The sequence below is a fragment of the Cryptomeria japonica genome, chromosome 4 (assembly GCF_030272615.1).
Source record: "Cryptomeria japonica chromosome 4, Sugi_1.0, whole genome shotgun sequence".
In the NCBI taxonomy this organism is placed as follows: Eukaryota; Viridiplantae; Streptophyta; class Pinopsida; order Cupressales; family Cupressaceae; genus Cryptomeria; species Cryptomeria japonica.
Genome location: NC_081408.1, coordinates 623,475,911 through 623,502,525, shown reverse-complemented (window position 1 = coordinate 623,502,525; position 26,615 = coordinate 623,475,911). Strand labels below are relative to the sequence as shown.

The window sequence follows — 26,615 nt, the reverse complement described above, 5'->3', positions numbered from 1 at the left end:
TCAAAATAAGACCTATCTAATATAATTTACTTGTTCAAACATGACAAGTGAACTTAAAGCTCGTGGTACATATAATCTAGATCCTCCCTATCTTTTATAATTTCTAAAAAGATTTCATGATCTTCAATAGGAAACCTCCACTTTTGGTTGCCACATCCCCTTTTTGGCAATGTCTCCAACTGCAATCTTGTTGCTATTACTAAGTGAATGTAGTGTAGAATTTTTTGGCCAGGCATATAATCAATGAATGTTACACCATTTGTATCTATCTTTATTTGTTGATAATAGGTGCCTTCAACAACAACAAAACCAGTGGGATATTGTTTCCCATCATCATCACTGACTGATTCCAATAACTCGCATTTTGGCTGTGTGCATCTCAGTAGATAATAATCTACACTTTCAATATTGTCAGGATCAACAATCACTGCAAAAATATCACCTGTGAAAATAGACCGTGCATGCATATATATATAACAAGCAATATTAGTTCATTACACATTTTTAAATTAATTTTGAACAATATTAAATTAATGAAGAGTTTTAAAATTTGTACATGTGCATATATGTAATTTACAAAATATGCATGCACGCACCTGTAACAACTAAATCAGAAACACGTTCATAATCAGTTGAATATAGAGGATCACAAATATCAATAATGTCACTATCTTTGTAAGGAGGCATTGTGTAAAATTCTTTCATATCCCATTGCAAAACATATCCATTAGCAATATTTTGACAATGAGTATCTCTGTTGTTCGCAATGCAATCAACACAAAAGCATGATTTTCCTCTTGCAAAAATAACATGAGGCTTGCTAAATCCCATAGTCATGACTTGATGAAAACTTCTAATACCATTAATTGATTGACAATTATAAGGATTTGATTGATCAATATTTGATAATACAAAAATTATTTAGTCAATTTTTAATTTTAGTCAATTTTAGTTCATTTCACACACACACACACACAGACACACACATATACACACAAATTTTTAAAATAATTCAAGAACACCAAGAATGTTTAACAAAATATATATATACCTTTAACTTCCCAAAAATAATGCTTGTTGTAAGTTGTATCACGACCAACAAAATGAAATCTATGAAGATAATTTACCTGCAATTTCAAGTTGGTGAAGTGCATGCTTCACACATGCTCCTACTCCATCATGCTCTCCTTTTCCATGTCCACTCTCAAAGAAGTTCCACAAAAAATTTATGCTACGTTGAGCATGTTGTAGGGATAACCAGTTAAAAGCTTTTGTAGATTTAAATTGCCCTGACATGAATAACATATATATTATATATATATATATATATATATATATATATATATATATATATATATATATTTAAGCTTTTGACTTGTTATATACAATCAAATCATATATATAATTAAAAAAAACAAACTTAAATAATCAATTTCAAATATAATGTACTTACCGACACATCCATCTGACTAAATCCAATGTTGTGTACATTCTATCCCATGATCTTTAATATCTTCAAAAAACATTCCAAAACAATGTGCTACATAGCTCCTATCATGACACGTATCATCACTGATATAGAAATGGACCTCCTTGATGATAATGCGTTCATTTTCAATACTCTTTATACCATCCACATGAAATTGTGCATGTTTATAGCAATCTTGTACAAATATTGCAACTTGATTAGAATGATAATATTGACTTTGAATTTATGTGTGAGGACTAAAATGTATAGTTCTCGGAGAAATCTACAATTGAAAGAATACAACCTGGTGGAAAACAATTCTTTGAATCATGAAACTATTTAGCTTGCCATCTTGCACCATGACAATGCTGGATATGTGGATATATCATATTACGAAATCTATCTATAAACTGAAAGTAGGGCAATTCACTCTCTTTCAACATAATTTTTTTGGATTCAGTTCCTGACTTACTTTGGTATGTCTCATATTCAAATATCTTCCATATAACTAGTGCATGAACATCAATATTCTCAGTTTGCAACACAAAATTACTCAAAAATCCACAATCATTGCATTCACATTTTATACATTGTATTTTGAACTCATCTGAATCTTCTAATTTATCACATCAAATAGTCTTCACAAACTGTGGTGTACTTGTAGGAAAGATTAGATTTGGATTAATTGTTGCCATGAACTTCTTATATGATTGCAAGTGTAGATGAAATTCAACATGATTTCGACAACAAGAAGTTTCACATACCTTATTTATGCATACAAAGCAAGGGTGAAATCTCTCAAACATCCTTTGGAAAATCTTTACATCTGAAATTCTTGCTTGAATGCTTCAAACAATTCACTTTGTGTTGTATCTAAGAAATATTTTGGATGTGTAATCTTTTTAACATCTTCATCTATCATTTGTATAGTATCCCTTCCATTGGAAGAAACACGAGATTGGTTGGTCCAATAATCAATGACCTGTCTTTTTACATCTTCAGAAATTTTGTCTTTTCTAGGAACCTTATAGATATTTACCCAATTCTTTTTTATTTTTTCATCCAACATATTTCTCTTCCTAATGTACCTTTGAACAGTTCTTCTAGATACATGCATTAATTGAGAAATTGCAATAACTTTTTTTCTACGAGTCAATTCCTTACTAGTAATCATAGTCATCAATGCTCTACGTGCAACACTTAAATCAGCACCTCGACTTGTGTTCTCAATACAATTCAATGCTTCTTGTAAATTTTCAATTATAGTTTCTTTTACTAATGTATCAGGAGAACTTTTCTTATTACCAACACCCAACAACTCCAAAACAGGTTTCATTTCCCTTTTCCTAAATAGCTTAGTAAATAATTGTGCTCTTTCAAATAAGGGTATGTGCAGGATCATGGTGTGCCAAAACAGGCCCTTAAGTGGCAATGAAATTTCAAAAAATCAGAGTTATGCAACTTGACATGAAAAATTGAATAAGTTATGAACATTATTTTTAAAATATGTAAGAAGAGAATCTATAGAAAATTGAATTTAGTTTCTAAGCTACTAGTTTTTTTTTGAAAAAAAAAATCCTATTTGATGAAAATTTCAAATTTCAATGCAGTGGTACAAACATTTTAGGAAAAAGATAAAAAGTAGGTGTATGTCTGACCACCCTAATCACAATCAAATCATAATATTTTTTTATAGGATTTATAATATAAGTATTAGACTCATGTCTAGATGTGACACATATTTTTTTATAATTTTTTATAAAGTAAATAATTATTTATGAATTTTTAATTATAGCTTTTCAGAAATTCAAAAACTCCTACGTCTGACCACCTTAACTTGGTCAAAACCTTATGAAATTCAATTTTTTTTAATTTTTCCCTATAGTAGACGAAGCATAGGATGTGACGCATGTCTTAGATTCAAAAAATGTTATGCGGTTTGAAAGTTATGAGTATTTTTCAATCAGTCTATCAATCAGGACTTTTGTCAAAATTCAATTAGAAAATAAATAATTATTATTTATTAAAGTCAAAAAAAGACAAGCCTTATATTGTTTGAAAGTTGAGAACGTCCTTAAAAAACCTTTTTCATTTTATCAATTTTGGCTATAAAAAAAGTCGTCAGCCACTAGTGTAAAGTCTGGAAAATCAAGGAATACTGAAAAACACATTTTTTCAGTTGACTTTCCAGGCTTGTCACTTCCAAGCCAAATCCCAAAGCAAACCCAAACCAAATATGGAGAGAAAATTTTATGTTTTTAAATCGGATATCTAATTTTTGAGAAAATAAAAAAAAATATTTTAGTAAATTGGGCATAACTTTTGCGTTTTATATCAAAATTTTAATTTTTTGTAGGCGTTGGAAAGGTAATTAAGAGCTCTATGATATGGAATAGGTATATTTTCAATTATTTGTTTTAAAAAATAATTATAATTCATTTAAATTCATCCTTCATTTTTAAAACATAAAAAACTCATGACTTTTTCATATGATTTCCCTATTGCATGAATTCTTGTAACAATCATCTCAAAATAAACTAAATAAGTAATTAATTAATAATAGAAAATTTATGAATTTTATTGAGTTCAATAAATTTTGATTAACCATGTTATCTATGTTTGTTCCTCTCTCCACCTCTCTCTCCTAAACCTATCACTCCACCTATTTGTTTCTTCATCCCTCTCTTTTGTCCATATTTATACATCTCTCTCTAGACCTATATCTCTAACTATCAATGAATACCTCATTAAATCTCTCAATCTCTACAAGGTGCTTATATTTCTACCTCTTCATAATTTCCTCCTCTATGTCACTCTCTCTTCCCTAAGATCTAGACTAGTCTCTCTGCATTTCCTTCTCATCTCTAGCAACAAAATTTAGAGGGGACAAGGAGAGGCGTAGGGAAGTATCAAAAAAATGAGAGGGGGAGAGAGGTGAGAAGGAGAGATTAATTGGGGGGAAGAGAGAGTGTGAGAGAGAGAGCTATAGGTAATTAGGTGGAAGGCGAAGAGAGAGAGGGAGGGGGTGATTGGGGTGAAGAGAGAATGAGAGGGAGAGTTTGATATTATTAGGGGGTAGGAGGAGAGGGGGAGAGGGGAAAGTATCAACAAAGAGAGAAGAGAGATGGGGACAGAGATGAAGAGAGACATAGAGAGTAATTAAGGGGTGGGTAGAGGGGGAGAGGGAAGTATCTATAAACCCATAGGAGGAGAGAGGTGATCGAGGGTAATTGAGGAAAAGAAATAATGTGAGAGAGAATATGATGTCCTAAAGGGTCATATGGTGTCTCATGAACCGTTAGGACACCATATGATGTTGTTATAAGTCTTATGGTGTCCTAAGGGGTCATATGGTGTTCTATGAGACTTTAGGACACCATATGGTGTCATTAGGGGTTGTATGGTGTGTTAAGGGGTCATATGGTATCCTATGACCCCTTAGGACACCACATGACCCCTTAGGTATTGTTAGGAGTCATATTATGTCCGAACAGGTCATATGGTGTCGTTGGGGGTTGTATGGTGTGCTAAGGGGTCATATTGTGTCCTAAGGGATCACAAGACATTGTATGACCCCTTAGACACCATATGATCCATTAGGCTTTGTTAGGGCTCATACTATGTCCTAAGAGGTCATATGGTGTCCCATGACCCTTTAGGAAACCATATGACCCCTTAGGACATCATATGGTGTCATTATGGGTCTTATGGTGTCCTAAGGGGTCATATGGTGTTCTATAACCCCTTAGGACACCATTTGACCCCTTAGGACATTATATGACCCCTTAGGATACCATACGATACCTTGGGACACCATATGGTGTCGCAAGTAGTCGTATGGTGTCCTAAGGGGTCATATGGTGTCCTATGAACCCTTAGGACACTATATGACCCATTAGATGTCATCAGGGGTCTTATTGTGTCCTAATGAGTCATATGGTGTCGTATGACCCATTAGGACACCATATTCTTGGAGACTATATGGTGCTATGGATCGTATGGTGTCCTATGACACCTTAGGACACAATATGACCCCTTAGGATACCATTTGGTGTTGTTATGTGTCATATGGTGTCCTATGACCCCTTAGGTGTCATTAGGGTTTATTTTATGTCCTAAGGGGTTGTATTGTATCCTAAGGGGTCATACGGTGTCCTATGACCCCTTAGGACACTATATGACGTCGTTAGGGGTCATATTGTGTCCTAAGGGGTCATATTGTGTCTTATGAGCCCTTAGGACACCACATGGTGTCGTTATGGGTCGTATGGTGTTCTAAGGGGTCATATGGTATTATATGACCCCTTAGGATACCATTTTTTGTTGTTATGGGCCGTATGGTCTCCTAAGGGGTCATATGGTGTCTTATGACCCCTTAGGACACCATATGGTTTTATTATGCGTCATATGGTTTCCTAAGGGGTCATATGGTGTTCTATGACCACTTAGGACACCATATGGTGTCATTAAGGGTCGTATGGTGTGCTAAGGGGTCATATGGTGTCCTATGACCCTTTATAACACCATATGACCCCTTAGGTATCGTTAGGCATCATTTTGTGTCGTTAGGGGTCATATGATATCCTATGACCCCTTAGGACACAATATGACCCCTTAAGTGTTGTTAGGGGTCATATTGTGTCCTAACAGGTCATACAGTGTCCTATGACCCCTTAGGACTCCATTTGGTGTCATTTGGGATTGTATGGTGTGCTAAGGGGTCACATTGTGTCCTAAAGATTCCTAGGACATAATATAACCTCTCAGGACACCATATGACCCCTTAGATATCGTTAGGGGTCATATTGTGTCATAAGGGGTCATATGGTGTCTCATGACACCATATGACCCCGTAGGACACCATATCGTGTCGTTATGGGTCTTCTTGTGTTCTAAGGGGTCATATGGTGTTCTAAGGGGTCATATGGTTTTATATGACCCCTTAATATACCATATGACGCTTTAGGACACCATATGGTGTCGTAAAGGGTCATATGGTGTTCTATGGGGTCATATGGTTTTGTATGACCCCTTAGGACACTATATAATGTCATTAGGGGTCACATTATGTCCTAAGGGGTCATATTGTGTCTTATGACCCCTTAGGACACCACATGGTGTCATTATGGGTCATATGGTGTTCTAAGGGGTCTAAGACATCATATTATGTTGTTATGGGTCGTATGGTCTCCTAAGGAGTCATATAGTGTCCTATGACCCCTTAGGACACCATATGGTGTCATTATGCATCGTATGGTGTCCTAAGGGGTCATATGGTGTTATATGACCCCTTAGGACATAATATGATCCCTTACGACACCATATGGTGTCGTTAGGGGTCGTATGGAGTGCTAAGGGGTCATATGGTGTTCTATGACCCCTTAGCACACAATATGACCCCTTAGTACACCATACAATGTCCTTAGGGGTCATACGGTGCCCTATGACCCCTTAGAACACTATATGACATTGCTAGGGGTCATATTATATCCTAAGGGGTCATATTGTGTCTTATGACCCCTTAGGACACCACATGGTGTCGTTATGGGTCGTATGGTGTTCTAAGGGGTCATATGGTATTCTATGACCCCTTAAGACACCATTTTTATGTTGTTATGGGTCGTATGGTCTCCTAAGGGGTCATATGGTGTCCTATGACCCCTTAGGACACCATATGGTTTCATTATGCATTGTATGGTTTCCTAAGGGGTCATATGGTGTTCTATGACCCCTTAGAACACCATATGGTGTCATTAAGGGTCGTATGGTGTGCTAAAGGGTCATATGGTATTCTATGACCCTTTATAACACCATATGACCCCTTAGGTATCGTTAGGCGTCATTTTGTGTTGTTAGGGGTCATATGATGTCTTATGACCCCTTAGGACACAATATGACCCCTTAGGTGTTGTTAGGGGTCATATTGTGTCCTAAAGATTCCTAGGACATAATATAACCTCTCAGGACACCATATGACCCCTTAGATATCGTTAGGGGTCATATTGTGTCCTAAGGGGTCATATGGTGTCTCATGACACCATATGTCCCCTTAGGACACCATATTGTGTCGTTATGGGTTTTATTGTGTTCTAAGGGGTCATATGGTTTTATATGACCCATTAGGATACCATATGAAGCTTTAGGACACCATATGGTGTCGTAAAGGGTTGTATGGTGTTCTAAGGGGTCATATGGTGTTCTATGGGGTCATATGGTTTTGTAAGACCCCTTAGGACACTATATAACGTCGTTAGGGGTCATATTATGTCCTAAGGGGTCATATTGTGTGTTATGACCCCTTAGGACACCACATGGTGTCGTTATGGGTTGTATGGTGTTCTAAGGGGTCATATGGTGTTCTATGACCCTCTAGGACATCATATTGTGTTGTTATGGGTCGTATGGTCTCCTAAGGAGTCATATAGTGTCTTATGACCCCTTAGGACACCATATGACCCCTTAGGACACCATATGGTGTCATTATGCATCATATGGTGTCCTAAGGGATCATATGGTGTTATATGAGCCCTTAGGACACCATATGGTGTCATTAGGGGTAGTATGGAGTACTAAGGGGTCATATGGTGTCCTATGACCCCTTAGCACACAACATGACCCCTTAGTACACCATGCAGTGTCCTTAGGGGTCATATGGTGTCCTATGACCCCTTAGGACATAATATGACCCCTTAGGTGTTGTTAGGGGTCATATTATGTCCTAACGAGTTATATGGTGTCATACAACCCCTTAGGATACCATATGGTGTCATTAGGGGTTGTATGGTGTACTAAGGGGTCATATTTTGTTCTAAAGGTTCCTAGGACATCATATAACCCCTTAGGACACCATATGACCCCTTAGGTATCGTTAGGGGTCATATTGTGTCCTAAGGAGTCATATGGTGTCTCATGACACCATATGACCCCTTAGGACACCATATCATGTGGTTATGGGTCTTCTTGTATTCTAAGGGGTCATATGGTGTTACCTGACCCATTAGGGTACCATATGACCCCTTAGGAAACCATATGGTGTTGTAAAGGGTGGCATGGTGTCGCAAGGGGTTGTATCGTGTCCTAAGGGGTCATATGGTGTCCTATGAACCCTTAGGACACTATATGATGTTGTTAGGGGTCATATTATGTCCTAAGGGGTAATATTATGTTGTATGACCCCTTAAGACACCACATTGTGTCATTATGGGTTGTATGGTGTTCTAAGGGGTCATATGGTGTTCTATTATGCTCTAAGACACCATATTATGTTGTTATGGGTTGTATAGTCCTCTAAGAGGCCATATGGTGTCCTATGACACCTGAGGACACCATATAGTGTCATTATGCATCGTATGGTGTCCTAAGGGGTCATATGGTGTTCTATGACCCCTTAGGACACCATATCACTCCTTAGGACACCATATGGTGTCATTAGGGGTCATATGGTGTGTTAAGGGGTGAAATGGTGTCCTATGACCCCTTAGGTATTGTTAGGTGCCATTTTGTGTCGTTAGGGGTCATATGGTGTCCTATGACCCCTTAGGACACAATATGACCCCTTAAGGCACCATATAGTGTTGTTAGGGGTCATATAGTGTCATATGACCCCTTACGACACAATATGACCCCTTAGGTGTTGTTAGGGGTCATATTGTGTCCTAATGGGTCATATGGTGTCCTATGACCCCTTAGGACACCATATTGTGTCATTAGGGGTTGTATAGTGTGCTAAGGGGTCATATTGTGTCCTAAAGGTTCCTAGGACATCATATAACCCCTTAGGACACTATATGACCCCTTCAGTATCGTTAGGGGTCATATTATGTCCTAAGGGGTCATATGGTGTCTCCTGACACCATATGACCCCTTAGGAGACCATATCATGTTGTTATGGGTCTTCTTGTGCTATAAGGGGTCATATGGTGTTATATGAGCCCTTAGGATACGATATGACCCCTTAGGTGTTGTTAGGGGTCATATTGTGTCCTAACGGGTTATATGGTGCCCAATGACCCCTTAAGACACCATATGGTGTCATTAGGGGTTGTATGGTGTGCTAAGGGGTCATATTGTGTCCTAAAGGTTCCTAGGACATCATATAACCCCTTAGGACACCATATGACCCCTTAGGTATCATTAGGGGTCATATGGTGTCTCATGACACCATATGACCCCTTAGGACACCATATCGTGTCATTATGGGTCTTCTAGTGTTCTAAGGGGTCATATGGTGTTATATGACCCCTTAGGACACCATATGGTGTCGTAAAGGGTGGTATGATGTCATATGGTATCATACGGGGTCATATGGTGTCCTATGACCCATTGGGACACTATATGATATAGTTAGGGGTCACATTATGTCATAAGGGGTAATATTGTGTCTTATGACTCCTTAAGACACTAGATGGCATCGTTATGGGTCGTATGGTGTTCTAAGGGGTCATATGGTGTTCTATGACCCTATAGGACACCATATTATGTTGTTATGGGGCATATGGTCTCCTAAGGGGTCATATGGTGTGCTATGACCCCTTAGGACACCATATAGTATCAGTACGCATTGTATGGTCTCCTAAGGGGTCATATGGTGTTCTATGACCCCTTAGGACACCATATGGTGTCATTAGGGGTTGTATGGTGTGCTAAGGGGTCATATGGTGTCCTATGACCCCTTAGAACACCATATGACCCTTTAGGTATCGTTAGGTGTCATTTTGTGTTGTTACATGTCATATGGTCTCCTATGAACCCTTAGAACACAATATGACCCCTTAAGACACCATATAGTGTCGCTAGGGGTCATATGGTGTCCTATGACCCCTTAGGTGTTGTTAGGGGTCATATTGTGTCCTAACGGGTCATATGGTGTCCTACTACCCCTTAGGACACCATATGGTGTCATTAGGGGTTGTATGGTGTGCTAAGGGGTCATGTTATGTCCTAAAGGTTCCTAGGACATCATATAACCCCTTAGGACACCATATGACCCATAAGGACACCATATCATGTCGTTATGGGTCTTCTTGTGTTATAAGGGGTCATATGGTGTTATATGACCCCTTAGGACACCATATGATGTCGTAAGGGATCATATGGTGTTATAAGGGGTCATATCGTGTCCTATGACCCCTTATGACACTATATGACCCCTTAGGTGTCGTCATGGGTCGTATTGTGTCCTAGTTGGTCATATGACATTCTTTGACCCCTGAAGACACCATATGACCCCTTGGGACACTATATGGTGCTATGGGTTGTATGGTGTCCTAAGGGGTCATATGGTGTCCTATGACCCCTTAGGACACCATATGACCCTTTAGGATGCCACATTGTGTCATTAGAGGTTGTATGGTGTCCTAAGGGGTCATTTGGTGTCTTATGACTCCTTAGGACACCATATGGTGTCATTAGGGGTCTTATTGTGTCTTAAGGGGTCATATGGTGTTTTATGACCCCTTATGACACCATATGACCCCTTAGAAGACCCTATGGTGTCGTTAGGGGTCATGTTGTGTCCTAAGGGGTCATATGATGTTCTATGACCCCTTAGGACACGATATAACCCCTTAGGAGACCATATATACTAATTTTCAAATAAGGAGAGATATAAGGGTGAAGAGAGATGAAGAACTAAAGAGAGGGAAAAGAACTAAAGGACAAGGACATAAATAGAGATATAGATATTAAGGAGTATGAAGTGAGGGGGAGAAAAACTAAAGGACAAGGATGGGAGAAAGAGGTAGACATATCTATATATTGAAAAGGAGAGAGGAAGATAGAGATAAAAAATGAAGATAAAGGGAGAGGGAGGTGAATAGATATAGAGAAAGAGAGAGGTAAAGACAAAGATAAATATATGACGAGACGAAGAAAAATGGATAGATAGGGGTAAAGAGAGAGATAAAAAAAAGGAAGAGATAGAGAGATATAAAGGAAGAGAAATATTGATAGATAGAGATATATAGATAGTGCAAGAGAGTGAGAAAGAGAGATAGAGATTATAGATAGGGATAGATAGAGAGGGAGAGAGAAAAAGAGGAAGATATAGAGATATATAAAGGCACTATAGAGAAGGATGTGGGGAGAGAGAAAAAGATATATAAAGATGGAGTAAATAAAGAGATAAAAGTAGAGAAAGGGAAAGATACTTCAAGAGGGCGATAGAGGAAGAGACAGAGAAGTAGATTAATCATGTATAGAGGAATATATATAAAGATAGAGGAACATATAAAAAGAGAGATTCATAGGGAAAGAGATGGAGATGTGAAGATGGAGATAGAGATAGATATGGATAGAATGTGATAGAGAGAGTAAGACAAATGGAGGGAGAGATGGAGTGAATAAGTGAGATTTAGAGATAATAAGATATAAATATACATGAAGATAGATCTATAGGGATATAGAGAGAGGGGGGACAAGATAGGGAGAGAAAGGAGGTGATAGAGACAAGTAATATATAAGTATAGGTAGGATAAGGTAAAGGAGGGAGATAAATAGAGAGAAGAGAGATTATTAGAGAGAAATATAGAAATAAGGAGTGACAATGATAGAGTGGGAGAGGGCGAGATATGAGTAGAAAGATGGAGATATATGCAGAGATGCATGTAACTTGGGAATTTATTTATCTACATGGAATGAGAAAATAAGTGACATAAGTAGAGAAGAAAGAGATATATAAAATATATTATATAAGTATAAAAGGACAAGTGATAGATAAAGGAGGTGATAGGAAAAAAAATGAGACTTTGTATGCAAAATTTGTGAGTATTTAAAGTTTTAAAATTAAAGGACTAACTTAAAATGATTACAATTAATTTTTGGTCTATAATATCATCAAACTACCTCATCCACTTGATAGGTCTATGAATTACCTTTCCAACGCTTGTAAAAAATCAAAATTTCGATAAGAAATGCAAAAGTTATGCCCATTTTACTAAACTATATTTTTTATGTTGATAAAATCAGATATCCGATTTGAAAAATATGATATCACAATAGTGACATCATAAATTGGATATCTGATTTAGTTTGATATTACCAAACCAAATTCAAATTTTGCCCGACCTAAACAAAAAGTCAAAGCGGATTTTGGCGTGTTTGGAAAGGTTGAAAACACATTTTTTTCTCCATTGCCACTTTTTGGCCCCCCTTGATCTTGCACATACCCATAATCATCCCACAAATTCTTACAATGCAATTTTAATGTGCTTTCAGGTATCATATCTTTAGATGTAATTTCATTGAAAAGACTATCTTCATCCATTTCCATCAAATTTTCCATACCAAAAAAAAAAATTCATCTCGTACCTGAGTAGATGTTTCTTGAACATCATCAGGTTGATCTTGAACAACAATGGATTGTTGTTAACTACATTTTGTATGGCCTTTCATCTTATTGTCCCTTTTATGAGCATACAACCTTGATCTAGCTCTCTTATTCCCCATTGCAAAAAATATTTAGATCTTCAAAATTTTGTGCTTTGAACCTAAAAACAACACATGCAAATATACAAATCTTCAAAATTTAGTGCTTTGAACTAAAAAGGTTATATATCTAATAAATTTTCCTTTGTTCTTAACAAAAAAAATGTAATTAGTGAAATGTATAAATAATTTTGCATTCTTAAACTTAACATGTCTAAATTTCATCCATTTAGATCATTTGACTTGAAGCCCAATTTTTATAATTTAGAAAATGAAAAAAAAAGGCTCAAGAAATTTAGGAGCATTGATAAAAATTAAGAAATTAAGTATACTTCAATTAGATACATTTGACTATATGCAATGCACATATGAACGTGATTTAATAACATTAATTTCTTGAAATCACTTAGCTAATATATAGAGAATTTGAGTCAAGTATTAGGAAATAAAATATAATATAATTCAATACTAAATAGTGTTGGATATATGGCCAAGTAATGGTTATCATCATATCGCAGTGACTAAAGAATATGGTTAATCCAAAAAATATTTAATTTCCAAAAAAACATCTAATATTGTAAATTAAGCATGATTGAAAAAATAATTTAAAATAACATACTTGGAAAGGGTAGACGCATTCCGAAAAAAAATTCAAAATCATCGCCCCTTTACAAAATCAGAAATATTCACCCCTTTATAATCTTCCTACTTGCTCCAAAATGCTACTTTATTTGAAAAAAAAAAGGATTTTTTGTAAAAAGTAACTCTTATTATTTTTGCACTTGATTGATTTGGTTCTTTTAATGGGAAAAATAATTCTTTTTTATATGTGGTTAAAGCGACTAGTCGCTTGTACGACTGGTCGCGTCCGCCCTCACAGTTTCGGTCGAAACCCTTTTAGTCAGAACTCTTCTGGCGGGAACGTTTATGGCTGGAATGACTTATGTGGACTGCCAAGTGGCAACCACATCAACAAAAATGATGATTTTCTCAAACTTGTCACTTCTGCAACAAAATTCAATAGGTAAATTAAACTTATTAAAAAAATTTAAAATACCCTTTTTTAGAGATCGAGGTCACGATTCCACTCTTATTATTTTTTTAATGTTTTGATTACATTTAATATATTAAAAATTAAAAATACTACAACTAGGTATTCTTTTGTTCAATATGAGGTTGGTTTGAAAAACAAAAAAAATATTGAATCACTTCAAAAAAAATTGAAAACAATATGGTTCACTAGAAGAGAGAGTCTTCTCCAAAAGGGTATTTTTATTTTTTGGATTATCATAAATTGAATAGACAAATTGTGGTGGGGGACAAAAACTATCAAATTCTAGTGTATTCGACTTCCAAATGCTATTACAAAGAAAATATACATAAAAAAAAAATTATTTATTTTTCATGCGCTATATAAATATGTGATCTATAACTGATATCAAAATGAGAACATAAAAAAGTTGATTTGCATTTACTTTTGAGGTGGGAACCAAACCCCCAGTTTTTCAGCATTTTTCAGCAATTAAAAAATGGACTTTAAAGCTAAAAAAAACATATAAATTATTGAAATTTTTTTTTCAAAAAATAGTAGACTTAAACTTCAACAAATTTTACGCATTTCATCAATTTACATTATCTTCAAATTCAAAATGCAAATTACACTTTTATGGTGACAAAATTGAATAGTTATTGTTGTGTTAGCCTTTTCCTTTGTAAAAGTGTGACACAAGTTTGTACTTTTACCCAATCATATTAGTTATTTCACACTAACACTTGTTCCAATATGGTCTTGAACCCTACATCATAGATCCAAAATGCATGATCTCTTTAGCTAACTATGTGTTAAGGAGATTTTTCAACTCTACATAAAGGTTTTCAATAGTGGTCTTCTCAGTTAAAATATTAAAGAGAATGATGTTGGATAATGAATAGAAGATCATGGCTCTTTCTTTCTTGTATAATTTCTTCCACTCCTCATCAGTCATGGAATTCAACTTATTAGCTTTCCCCTTCAAAATGATTGAGACATCTTGTTTAGTGAGCAATCAATCCATTTGCACCTTCCAAAATCTAAAGTTTTGCCTTGAGAATTTCTCTATTCTCCATTTTTATAATTCGTCCATTTTTTTGGAATTTATTCACCAATTTTCAAGTGGCTTCAACACTAAGATTTGATACCAACCATTAACTATGAATTGATAACTAATTGAAATGCAAAATAAAAAATAAACATAAGACATACCATCAAAGACAAACACCAAATTTATAGCAGTTCACCATAAAAGCTACATTCATTTATGAAGTAGGGAAAATCTCTTTACTAATCTCTTATTTTTACAATAAAGTCAACAATAGTTTTCTCCATATATAAATAGACATAATTGCATTATCCAAAATATGAATGGGCAAGAGACAATTGGAGGGAAAGACAAAATGACCATTGGACTTCATATATCCAACATGAATTGTGTTGTTGGAATATTTCGTAGTTTATTAAGACTTTAGAGAATTGAGTTGCATCACTTTTCTTGGCCTATCCATTTTTCATGGAAACTAATGAAAGAGTTTGTTAATGTTATGCATCTTTAATGATATTATTACTGACCACTATAGCTAAGGGGCATATATTTATTAATTAGTATCTTTCATATTCTCTTACCATCTTATGAGAGTGTCATTAAATAATTCTACTCATTTGGGGAACTCAAATTTCATTTGTTTTCATAGTTACATATTATCCATGTGTTCCTACATGCTTATCCTTTAACTTGAGTATTTAAATACAATCATCACATGATAGTTACTAAACTAAAGAGGGTCGTGTTACCTTATCATTGGGTAGCTATACATCATTTTTTTTTTATCTTATTCATTATTAGAATATACTCTCTACACGTCATTGCAATATTTCTCTCATGTGGGTGCAATCACTTTGATGTACACTCTCATGGTCATATTTTACACTATTAAACTTGCATGACCTAATCATATTGTAAGAGGAACCTCACAACATTGGGGGACAATATGTTTTTCTTCCTTACTATGTGCTCAAATGAACTAACCATGTTATAATATAGTTACACTCAAGACAACAGCTTCCTCACATTATTGGTTATATGACAATGTCTAATCTACCACTAATTGAGATCTCTAGTACTACTTTAGACTTATTGCTTTGAAGCAATTTTCTCTCATGGTCTTGAATGCCACAATCGGGGCATATAATTAGCCTCGTGTCCTATGTACTTACATGAATTTTATTCTATTTTTATCTTCCATAACCTGTATTTAGAGCTATTAAATTTCACAATCTTAGAACAAGATTCCAAGATCATAAAGCTATAAAAAACCACTATGTCAAGAGATTCCACTATAATTAAATAATGATAAAACTTCCAAAAGAGGTCACCCCCAATCAAAATTAAAGTTTTGATACAAATGTTAAGAAATAACAAAAAATATTATAGTGAAATCTTAAGAAATGGTGAACAAAATTGAAATACTTATTAAAGTAGCAGACATTAACCATGAAACTATATTATGAGAAACATTTACTAGTAAATCAAAATTAACAAACTCTTACGAAATAGATAAAATTAATACTATTTTAATTATAGAGATAAGTACTATTTTCCACCATATTGACTTTTTATAATTTCAATTTATTTCATACATACATATATCTTTATTAATTATTCTAAATAAATTATTAGTTAAATATTTATATTATTAAATTAATCTAAATTAATTTTTATTAAATATTTTTTCCATGTTTAAAGTGAAATAGAAAAATATAGACTCCACTAATAATTTTTTGAGAGAACCATTCCAAAATAGTAAGGAGTTTTCCTCACTTAAATGTTTTTCAAATCAAACATTTTTTTTTGGAACACCCCCCTGAAACACTAAGATCTGAAGGCAACCCTTATTGTAATGAATAAAAACAAATAGCTCACAATATACTTTAAAATATAACAACTCTGCAAAAAGAAACTAAAAATATTTATTAGTTAGTTGAAAATTTGCAGACATACTCTATTTTTTCTTACCTTTATTATAGAGGTAGCAGCATTAAAATAATTCGCAAACAATGCTTTAAAACAGCAAAACTGTTTATATTTATAGTTTTAGTAATAAAGTAGAAAAACATGCCTAAGTGAATTATATAATTGCTTCAAAACTTTATAAATATACATCACAAATAATTACTTCTTTTCATTTTCAATAGAAAGTTTATTAAAGATAAAATTGTAACAGCACTAATTTCTTTCGGGCGATCGATATTTTTGTTGCCTTGGTTGGTTTGCCCGGCAACTTTAGTCTGAGCCTTCATTTATTTCAACAAACATGGGTTGCTCCTCCCGTTTACACCAACTCTCCACAAAACAAGAAGATTTTACTCAGGTTACTGTTCATATTACTGTTCATATTCATGGTAGTACTCTTTAGAAGAATTTGGGGTACAAATTGTTGAAAAAATTGGAGTACTCGTTGTTGAAAAATTTGGGGCACTCTTTGAAGAACTTGGGGTACTTGTCTTTGCTGAAAAATTAGATGAATTTATTGCTGAAAAATTAGATGAATTTTTTGCTGAAAAATTAGATGAATTTTTTACTGAAAAATTTGTGGTAATCCTCGTATCCTTGGGCTCGGTTTTTGCTGAAAAGAAGGGGTAACTACTCATATTCCATGGATAACTACTCAATGGAATAAAAAAGGTCAGGTTACTTTGTGATAGTTACTATTTTGTAAAACAACTTTGAAGTGAAAGAAATGCTTAAAATTGCATTAAATTATTTTTCTACGTAAATATATACTTCTAGTTCTAATTAATCTTCTATTGCATTTTCAAATGAATTTTTATTGATGAGATTGTAACAGCGCTGATTTCAATCCAATAAAATATAAGGAAAAAGATAACAAGGAAGTATTCAATTCCATTGAAGGTGATCGATATATGTTTGTTACCTTTTGTTGCTTTGCCTGGCAACTTGAGTTCGGGTCTTCGTTTAGGTTGATTTGTGATTTTTGTGAGCTTGGACTCCAAATTTTCTGGATTGAAGGTATAAAAAAACCATGTTAACTTGTGATAATTACCATATGTAAAAACATATTATTGAAGAGTAAGTTTTGCTTAAGATTACATACAATTGGCCTAAGGATTCAATGCAAGATCTATTATGAATACATGTATGATTAGGAGGTTGAGGCATATAGTTTTCATCTACTCTTCGTGTGAAGCTTAAACAATATAAATTTTTGCAGGCAGTGCATTGTTTTACAATTTCATGCAAATTGAGAAAAGCAAAAATTTCAATCCATCAAATTATAAGATAGGCTATAAAGAACTGACTGTTAGCATTTACTTACGGCATTCCGGAGCTAAGGTTGCCCTAAATTCTGTCATGGATTCTCTAAACTTTGGAGTAGTCCACTCCTCTGTTTGATCTTGATTCTCTGTTAGACTTCGTTCCCTTTGTTCACCCCTTCGCCACTCCATCACCCGGGGAGGTAATCCTAAGAGGCATAGTTTTGGCTGGATCAAAATGGAATAAGGAATTGACTTCCATGCAGTATGACACCTCAGCATGTCTAACCTTTCCCAGCTTTGACAAGTTGCTAATGCTTTCTGGAAGGCTCTCCAATTTTTCGCACCAGCTCAGACTTAATTGCTTCAGCTGTGATAGCTTGCCAATGCTGTCAGGAAGTTCAATTAAGATTCTACAACAAGTTAAGTTCAAGTACTGTAGCTGTGACAAGTTTCCAATGCTGTCAGGAAGGTATACTAATCTTTCACAGTAACTCAAATTCAAGTATAGCAGTTGTGAGAGGTTGGAAATGGTGTTAGGAAGACAATCCAACTTCAGACATCCAGACAAATTCAAGGACTGCAAATGTGACAAATGACCAATATTGTCAGGGAGGTTTTGTAAGGATCTGCAGTCAGTCAAGTCCATGATCCTCAATTGCGGTATGCTGTCCACAACAGAGGCAAATTTCTTCTTCATTGTTAAAATTAAGTCCTTGAACAAAATCGAGCTGTACATTGTCTTCGGAAAGGAACAAGAATCCACCTTTAGCCATCTCAAACTTGGAGGAAGATTGTCTAAGCTATCTTCTATGTGCATTTGCTCCAAGTGAAGATAGCGAAGACGAGGTGTGCCCAACATTTTAAGACTCCGTAAATCACCTTTATAGAGACGAAGGCCAGAGATATTGCTTACATTTTTGGATGAACTGCTTGACTGCGCAGTCCGCCATTGCCGGGTTTGCTCTTCTTCAGCAACCATTCGCCCCATTTCTCGCACAAGATCATGCATATCAAATACATCTTTCTCGTCTATCTTTATTAGCAGCTTCATTGAAAGATTGGTGATAGCAATGTGCACATTCTTGTACATGGATTTCCAGAAAAGAATGGGATTAGTTGTGCGTTCCCCAATAAAAAAGCAAGCAATGTCCAAAAATATATCTCTTTCCTCAGCACTAAGATCTTTATAACTGATTTTGAGTGTTTTAAATATGTCTTTGTTCACTGTAAAGTTGTCAAGAATTTCATTCCAGCAGTCAATATCTGTGTCGTTCTGCTTATCATACAAGAAAGCTCCAATTATTTCCAGAGAAAGAGGGTGCCCCTTGCAAGCCTGCACTATTCTTTTCGAGAGCACTTCATAACCGGTAATTGGGGACGGTCTGAGGAAGGCGTGCCAGCTAAACAATTGGAGACCTTCACTTTCTTCCAATCCGCTCATCTCGTGAATGCATGCTGATGAGATGTGAGCAGCATTGAGAATGTGTCGATCTCGAGAAGTTATGATTAAGCAGCTGCCAGGAGACAACCAATGCCCAGCTAAGGCTTCCAATTGCACTCGGTCATCCACATCATCCAAAATGACAAGGGCACGGATTCCTCGCAAACGATCTGTCAACAAATATTTGCCCTTTTCCACACTGTACAGTTCTTCTTCATAGTTGACCAAATCTTTGAGAATTTGCCCCTGCAATTTTGTAAGGCTAGTGGAGCGGACATTAAATACAAACGAAGCGGCATCGAAATCATTACAAGCTTCATTGTACACGGCCTTTGCAACTGTGGTCTTACCAATACCGCCTATACCCCATATTCCAAATCTAACCACTGTTTGGGCTGAACCGAGATGCAATTTCTGAATGATATCTTTTTTCACCGTTTCTAATCCCACTGGGTATTTGGCAACTTGTAACGGCACCCTGTCAAGTGTCTTTATTATGTCGTTCACGACCTTCTTCACTAGCTGAGCTTCGAAGCTGCATATGGCTAAGTTAGTGACAGCTATAAAACAAAGAAAGGAATGAATGTATTTTCTATCGTTTACAAATGTCAGTGCAATTACAAAGTATATCTATTTTGTACTTATTCTAACTGTCTAGATAAAATATAATCTTCAAAATATTAGAAGGGAACTAAATAACCATGGGGAATATTTGACATGAACGCATCTAGTTATGGTGATGAACAACCCAAGGAAAATGCACCATCAAATTTGAAGGATCTTTCAAATGGTGAAGGAGAACATTACTTTATTAGAAAGCTATATCTACAATGCAATCTACTCAATAATCAAAGTAATTGTTACCGATGAATTTTAAAGACCTGCTAATCTATGAGAGCAAACTTTCAGTAGGATGAAGATCTTTAAGGGAACCATTAACAATGAACTTGTGGGGGAGAATATTTTTCACTAGGAAGTAGGAAGTGCATATCTACAACATTATGTTTGGACTATTGACAATTTGAAACCAATTGATAGTATTTAGAGCAATGACAACAGTCACAGTATAAACCCTTGAAATCTAAAGATTGAACCCCCAAAAAATCTACCACCTAAAGAATTTTTTCCAAAGGAAATGCCTTTGAGAGATCAAGATCCAACAGGCAAGGCTACAAACAGCTAAAATTCAGAGATCACTAAACTAATCTTCTCCTAAGAGGAGGGTACACACTAGAGTTAATGACAAATAAAAAAAATTCAAGTCACACAAAATTCTTTGAACTTGGTGATATATTTGTAGAAACATTCATGCCAAAAGGTCTATAGGCCTCATCAAAAGTCACATTTAGCACCAATCTCTAGATACGAGGAAACTATTGTATATTCTTTATCGCTATTGTTATTCACCCGTTTGAGTTGAGTTGTTCCTTTTAATTAATTAACTAAGCTTAGTCATGTCAAGGCCCTGAAATCTGATCTCAATATATGTTTCTTGCACTCCCTTGTTTAGTAGATTTAGTAAACTCTGTTTCCAGGGTGACTATATATATACATTCTTTTACCTCGATTGTTTTTCTCTATGATAAGAACCAGGTCGCATGCAAAACAGTTTATCTATACTAAATTTTCATGCACTCAATCCACAACTCTTGCGCACCTCTCTGACAAACGGTTGATTATTTACTTGCTTGCTTGCATAGTCTTGTAACGTCCATTATTGTCTGGTTATAATTTGTGTTGATGCCTTCCTTCTAATTTCTTAATTTGACCTTTCCTACCCATGGGCCTCTTTTAGCCTATGTTACCAAAAACGAGAAACAAAAATCGAAACAGAATCTGCAAGTAACGTAATGAAAAACAAAATATTTAAAGGACTAAGATAGTTGAAGCAAAAGGAGAAGCCACCTAAAGCTGCAGATCGTTGTTTCACAGATGTTGATGATGCCAACTTAGCTGCATTCTTGAAAATAGAAATTTCAAATGATTAGAGAATAAGGAAAGAGCCATCATTTGTTGTAAAAATTATTGCTCCTTTCATGAAAGATATGAAAGCTATTAAAGCTATTAAATTTGGGTGAAAATATTTGAAAGAGTCATAGTATTTAGAGTTTGCTGCTGTTAAAAGCCAGATCATGTCATGTTTAATCATGTTATGTTTAAAAAACCAGGATGAGTCCATTTCTAAGAGATTGCATGCATTTGTTAAAAAGTTGTTGAAGGTGTGTTTGAGCTACTTAAAGAAAAACATGGAAGAGTGAGTGAAGGTAAGTGGTACTACCCAAATTATAGAAACCGATCTATTAAGGTAAGTTAAAATCTTTTGTCAATAGGAAAGATAAGAAAGAAGGTGAAGAAAAAAAATGAAAATTTAATTAGCGAGATAGATCTTTTAAAAAATGAAATAATGGAAATGAAGAAATTTAAATTAAAGATGATTGCAATCATAAAAGAGGGACAAGCTGAAAAATGTAAATTTTTGGATGAGAATTGTGATCTTGAAAAAAAATGGGACAAAGTAAAAGAGAAAATGAAGATCAAGAGAAAAATGAAGAGCTAAAGGAAATGTTAAAGCTATTTGATAAGATTAAGAAAAGGAAGGACGACTTAGAGCAAAGAGAAAAGGTGTTTGATGACTTAGAAGAGAAACTAAAGAGAATAGAAGGGGAGAATAGTTTATGCAAGAAGGAAATATCAAAATTGAATGCAGAGAATGAAAGTTTAAAGTCAAAAGCATTGGTCCATGATGATTCATGTAGTATAGAAGATTTGTGTTCATCACTTGATAAGTGTAATTTTATTGAAGTCATTTGTGATAAAGATAAGCATGTTAATGAGTCTAAAAGTCTTGTTAGATGTGATGAGATTAAGAAAAGTTGTTTTTAAAATGTTGGTTTGAATATCATGAAAAAAATGGGTTATAAAGGTAAAGGATTCGGAAAACATGAACAAGGAATTAGAGAGCCTATTGAGGCAATAGTGAGGCCAAAATATGAGGGCCTTGGATATGTCACAAGAAAAGAAAATGATGCTACCAGTTCAAACAAAAAAACCTAAGAAAGGCATTGTATTAGGTGTTCTCATTGCAACAGAGAAACGCATTAAAGACATGTGTTGGGATTTGCATCCTTGTAAAATTTGTGGTTTAAGAAATCATTGTGAAAAAATGTTTTGGAAGAAAGAATCTACAACAGATTGTATAAAAATGGACTGTAGATGGACCTATGGATCTTGTTGGCAAAAACTTACAAGTATGTTCAAAAGGTTGTACAAATTTTTATGTGTGAAAAATGTTAACAATCATAAGAAGTTTGAATGTTTAAAAGTAATGAAAAATGTTTTGAGCCAAAAGAAATCATCGTCTAGCAAGACAACTACAGATTATGAAGTTGCAAGATGTTCCAAGTTGATATTTTGAATACATGAAAACAACGAGTTTGAGAGACTGCCGCAACAGTTGAGGGAAGCCAAACGAATGTCCTTTTATTGAGAAAAGAGATGCAGATCTTAAAGATGGTTTGAAGTTATTATGCAAAGAAATAATTTAAATCAGCAGACTTTGTTGTAACTGTCAGTTAGAGACAAAAGAAAAGAACTTGTAAAAGAGAATGTATCAAAGACATTGTGAATACTGAAAAGTGCAGCAGTTGTAGCAATAGCCAGTTAGTTTGACTGCCATAGCAGTTGAAGAAAGGTGCAAAGAACAAAAAGGTAAATGGTATGCTAGCAGTTGAGATTAAGGGGGAATGTTGGATATTATAATCTCAACTACCTCTCCTATTTAGTCAACTTTGCATCCTCTGTATGTAAGGAAAAGTCTAGTAAGAAAATCTTTCTAGGATTTGAATGGATCTTATCCACCCTATCCTTTACCCGCAAGATATTTTCCATGTATGTGATCAATAAGTAGAATTCTGGATGGTTCTTCCAGCCACCTCCATTACATTTCTACATATGATGTATTCCAGAAGCACTTGTAATCAATCTATGATGAATGAATATACGTTTTCTTTTGTATTTGTGTACCCTGTTTCCTCCCCTGTTTCTAACAATATTCTGATGTAGCGCATCTTTGAAACAGATTAGACTGCAAAAAGAAAACAATAACCAAGAAATGGAGAAGACAAAAGCAAACTCAGCTACAGCAGTTCTTAAATATAAAAAAACATATATCACTCTTATTTCGTTCTTCAACGTGTACAGAAAATACATTCACAGAGAAGAAGAAAACGACCAGCAACATCTGAATCTCTTTTTAATATATCTCTAGGTTTTCCCCCTTCTTCTAAGCTCAGGCCCAAATTTAAACGAAAAAATTCCCCCAAAATAAATGATCTTCTGCTCCATGGTCAGGACATAGGAAGAGACGATTAAGGAGATGCTCTGCATCATCTTCGCATTGCATTAATGCTAGAAAAGAGTTTGAAAACATGCACACGTTTGGCAAATCTTCTATCCAAGTTCTTTAGTGAATTCAAATTTTTAACCTCATTTCATTGCATTTGACAGGATATTAGTAAGTACCTGGAATGTTTGGAGGAAGGCTTCCCCAGATAATTATGTTTGGGACGGCTTGTCAATCAAAGCATTTTTTTGGCCAGTTATTCAAGATTATTCACTTTCTGATGTTACAGTTCAGGAAGTTTGGAGTTCAAGTAAAAGAATTCATAGGCATAAAAGATTATAATAATATTTTTGCAATTGGGATGGATTAATTTCTGGACATAGTTAATGGTGATTCTGTTAAAAAAATAGACGTGTGTCAGAATTCCAGAGTTCAAGAATATTTATTAGACCTTACTGAATCAGAAATCCTGTTACATTATGTTTTTAATGGAAGTACGTTGCAGCGCAGCTCTGGTTAGTTTTAAAAGAAAATGAACTTTATCCAAACATTTAACATACATAATGGAGTAGGTAATGATATATTCAATTACCAATAATAAATAGCTAAATACACACAATACAATTTCTCTTTATGTTCACAAACTATCATTATCTTTTAAAAAACAAATCTTTTATCTCCACTGATAATATGCAGATTTTTTTTTGTACCTTCTATACCTCAGCAGACTACTATAAAACTGTATTTTTCTTTATATCTTCTTAATCTAAATAATTGTCAGGACCTGCACTAGTGGATAATACACGGAGTTTTTTATAAAATTCAGGGTGTTTTGTTAAGAGTTTTCAGGATATTTTAAAAGGGTGGTTTCTTAAATTTTGTAGTGCAATTTAAGTTTAAAAAATTAAACTGTGAAAAATTTGAGGAAGCTGGTGGTCTCATGAATTTTATTATAGAACACGTTCAATTCAATATGGTAAATATGCGGTGGCTGATTGTCTTCCCAAATGGACATCTGACTTTATGGAGGGATGGTCTATTGAGAATAGGGATCAACTATCTCCAGCATTTTCTCACATGTTGGATCAACTTGTGAATCATGATAAGTCTCCATAGTCCTCTCTTGGCTGGGCAGTTCCCCTTCCTTTGATGTACTTTTCTTTCTGTGTTGAATAAATTTTTACCCCTCTTTATTGTCAATTGATAAAAATTTGAAAAACTTCAAATAATTGACCTGTGGCAAAACGGACAATGTCTAAAACTTCACTTTTTCCACCCACTCAAATTTACAGTCATAAAAAATAAAAGCTGTTATTCGTCAGCCAAAAATTCCAATCGATTCTGTAACAATTTTTATTTTTATTCAGAAGACTTCCTGACACTTGAAAAAAGATCTGACGCCCCATGAAACCCAGTCTTACCGATCCTTTTTCCAGAAATCTAACGAAAGGTTGAGCTCTGGAAGATATGATTTTGCACAAGTTTGTTGGAATGGCCAGCCACAACCACCACAGTTATGCTATCTCACCAGACAAGGCGCTGCTGCTTCATTTAGTACCTGAAGACTTCTGTTATGAATTGTCTTATCCTCATCTGCCTCTGCCCTGCTTTTTCAAACTCTTTTATTATCACATTTATTATTTGTCAGCAGCCCGTACACAGCCCATGCTCAATAATGCTCTACAGTTTTAAATCCTTTATTTCTAAAAGCATTTATGATTTTTATATATGTTGCTCTTATTGTCTGTGATAACATGTATAGCAGATAAAGGAGCTACTCTGTTTGTTTTTTTTATGTTAGAGCAGAAGCTCTGTTTCAAGTAAAGTTATATATTCTCTCTTTCACTGTAAGAGCAGCAGCTCTATTTTACTTGGATCTAATTTTATTAACTCTACTTTCTATTTGTATTGTACTGTGTATTTTTAAGTGCAATAGCTGAAACTCTATGTTGATCAGCTGAATCTATGTTGTTTTTGTATTCTCTATGTCTTCTTATTCTGTGAAGTTTCGGAGATTAGATATATTTATAAAAATTTAGCATTAGAAAACATTTATTGACAAGGAAGAAATTACTGCTGATCTGAAAATTCAGCAGACAAACTCAGAGGGTGTCAAGGGATTTGACAAATTACAATTATTTTGACAAATGGTAGCATAATAGGCATTAGGCTTAATCAGTGCATCCAACACAGTGGATGGATACAACTGAGTGCTTATTTTAAATCTGAAGGATTACCAGACATAGTCTAGAAATTTTAACTGGCTTGTGAAACTGAAAGATGGCTCCTTCGACATAGACAAGCTCAATAGTTATATTTAGGAAATGGTTTGGGCTGAGTGGATATGATTTTGAGCTATTAATTAAAATTGAAACAAAACAAGGAGAAAATGAGGTAAATTACTAACCTTCCGGTCATATCCAGGGACCAGCCTGAGCGACAACAGATCTGCTCAAGGGCATGCTTCCACCCATCAATCTCTTATCTTGAATATCGATCTGGATGGCTATAGTGTTTTTTAAATGATTCATCATAAGGGCTAGAGCTTCCTTGAGGATATCTAACATGGGTCGGTTCCATTTCATAAAAAAGAGGAATGATCAACCCAGGGGAAGCCAACATTAAGGCA

The 26,615-nt window shown here is 35.0% G+C and overlaps 1 protein-coding gene across 3 annotated transcripts; it reads right to left on the bottom strand.

Annotated features, from left to right (window-relative positions):
- Window positions 1-53: 53 nt before the first annotated feature.
- On the bottom strand, window positions 54-26,531 carry LOC131875499 (disease resistance protein RUN1-like). 3 transcript variants are annotated; one of them, XM_059220006.1, is made up of 4 exons: window positions 26,394-26,531; window positions 18,263-20,179; window positions 17,861-17,944; window positions 54-442 (listed from the first exon to the last, which is right to left on the bottom strand). In XM_059220006.1, the coding sequence occupies exons 1-2, from the start codon at window positions 26,402-26,404 to the stop codon at window positions 18,373-18,375; spliced, it is 1,818 nt and encodes a 605-aa protein (XP_059075989.1). In that variant the 5' UTR covers window positions 26,405-26,531; the 3' UTR covers window positions 54-442; window positions 17,861-17,944; window positions 18,263-18,372. The 3 variants fall into 3 exon arrangements, with proteins under 3 accessions (XP_059075989.1, XP_059075988.1, XP_059075987.1); XM_059220005.1 differs by lacking the exon at window positions 54-442 and adding an exon at window positions 12,571-12,954; XM_059220004.1 differs by lacking the exon at window positions 54-442 and having other exon boundaries at window positions 17,780-17,944.
- Between the last annotated feature and the right edge of the window lie 84 nt (window positions 26,532-26,615).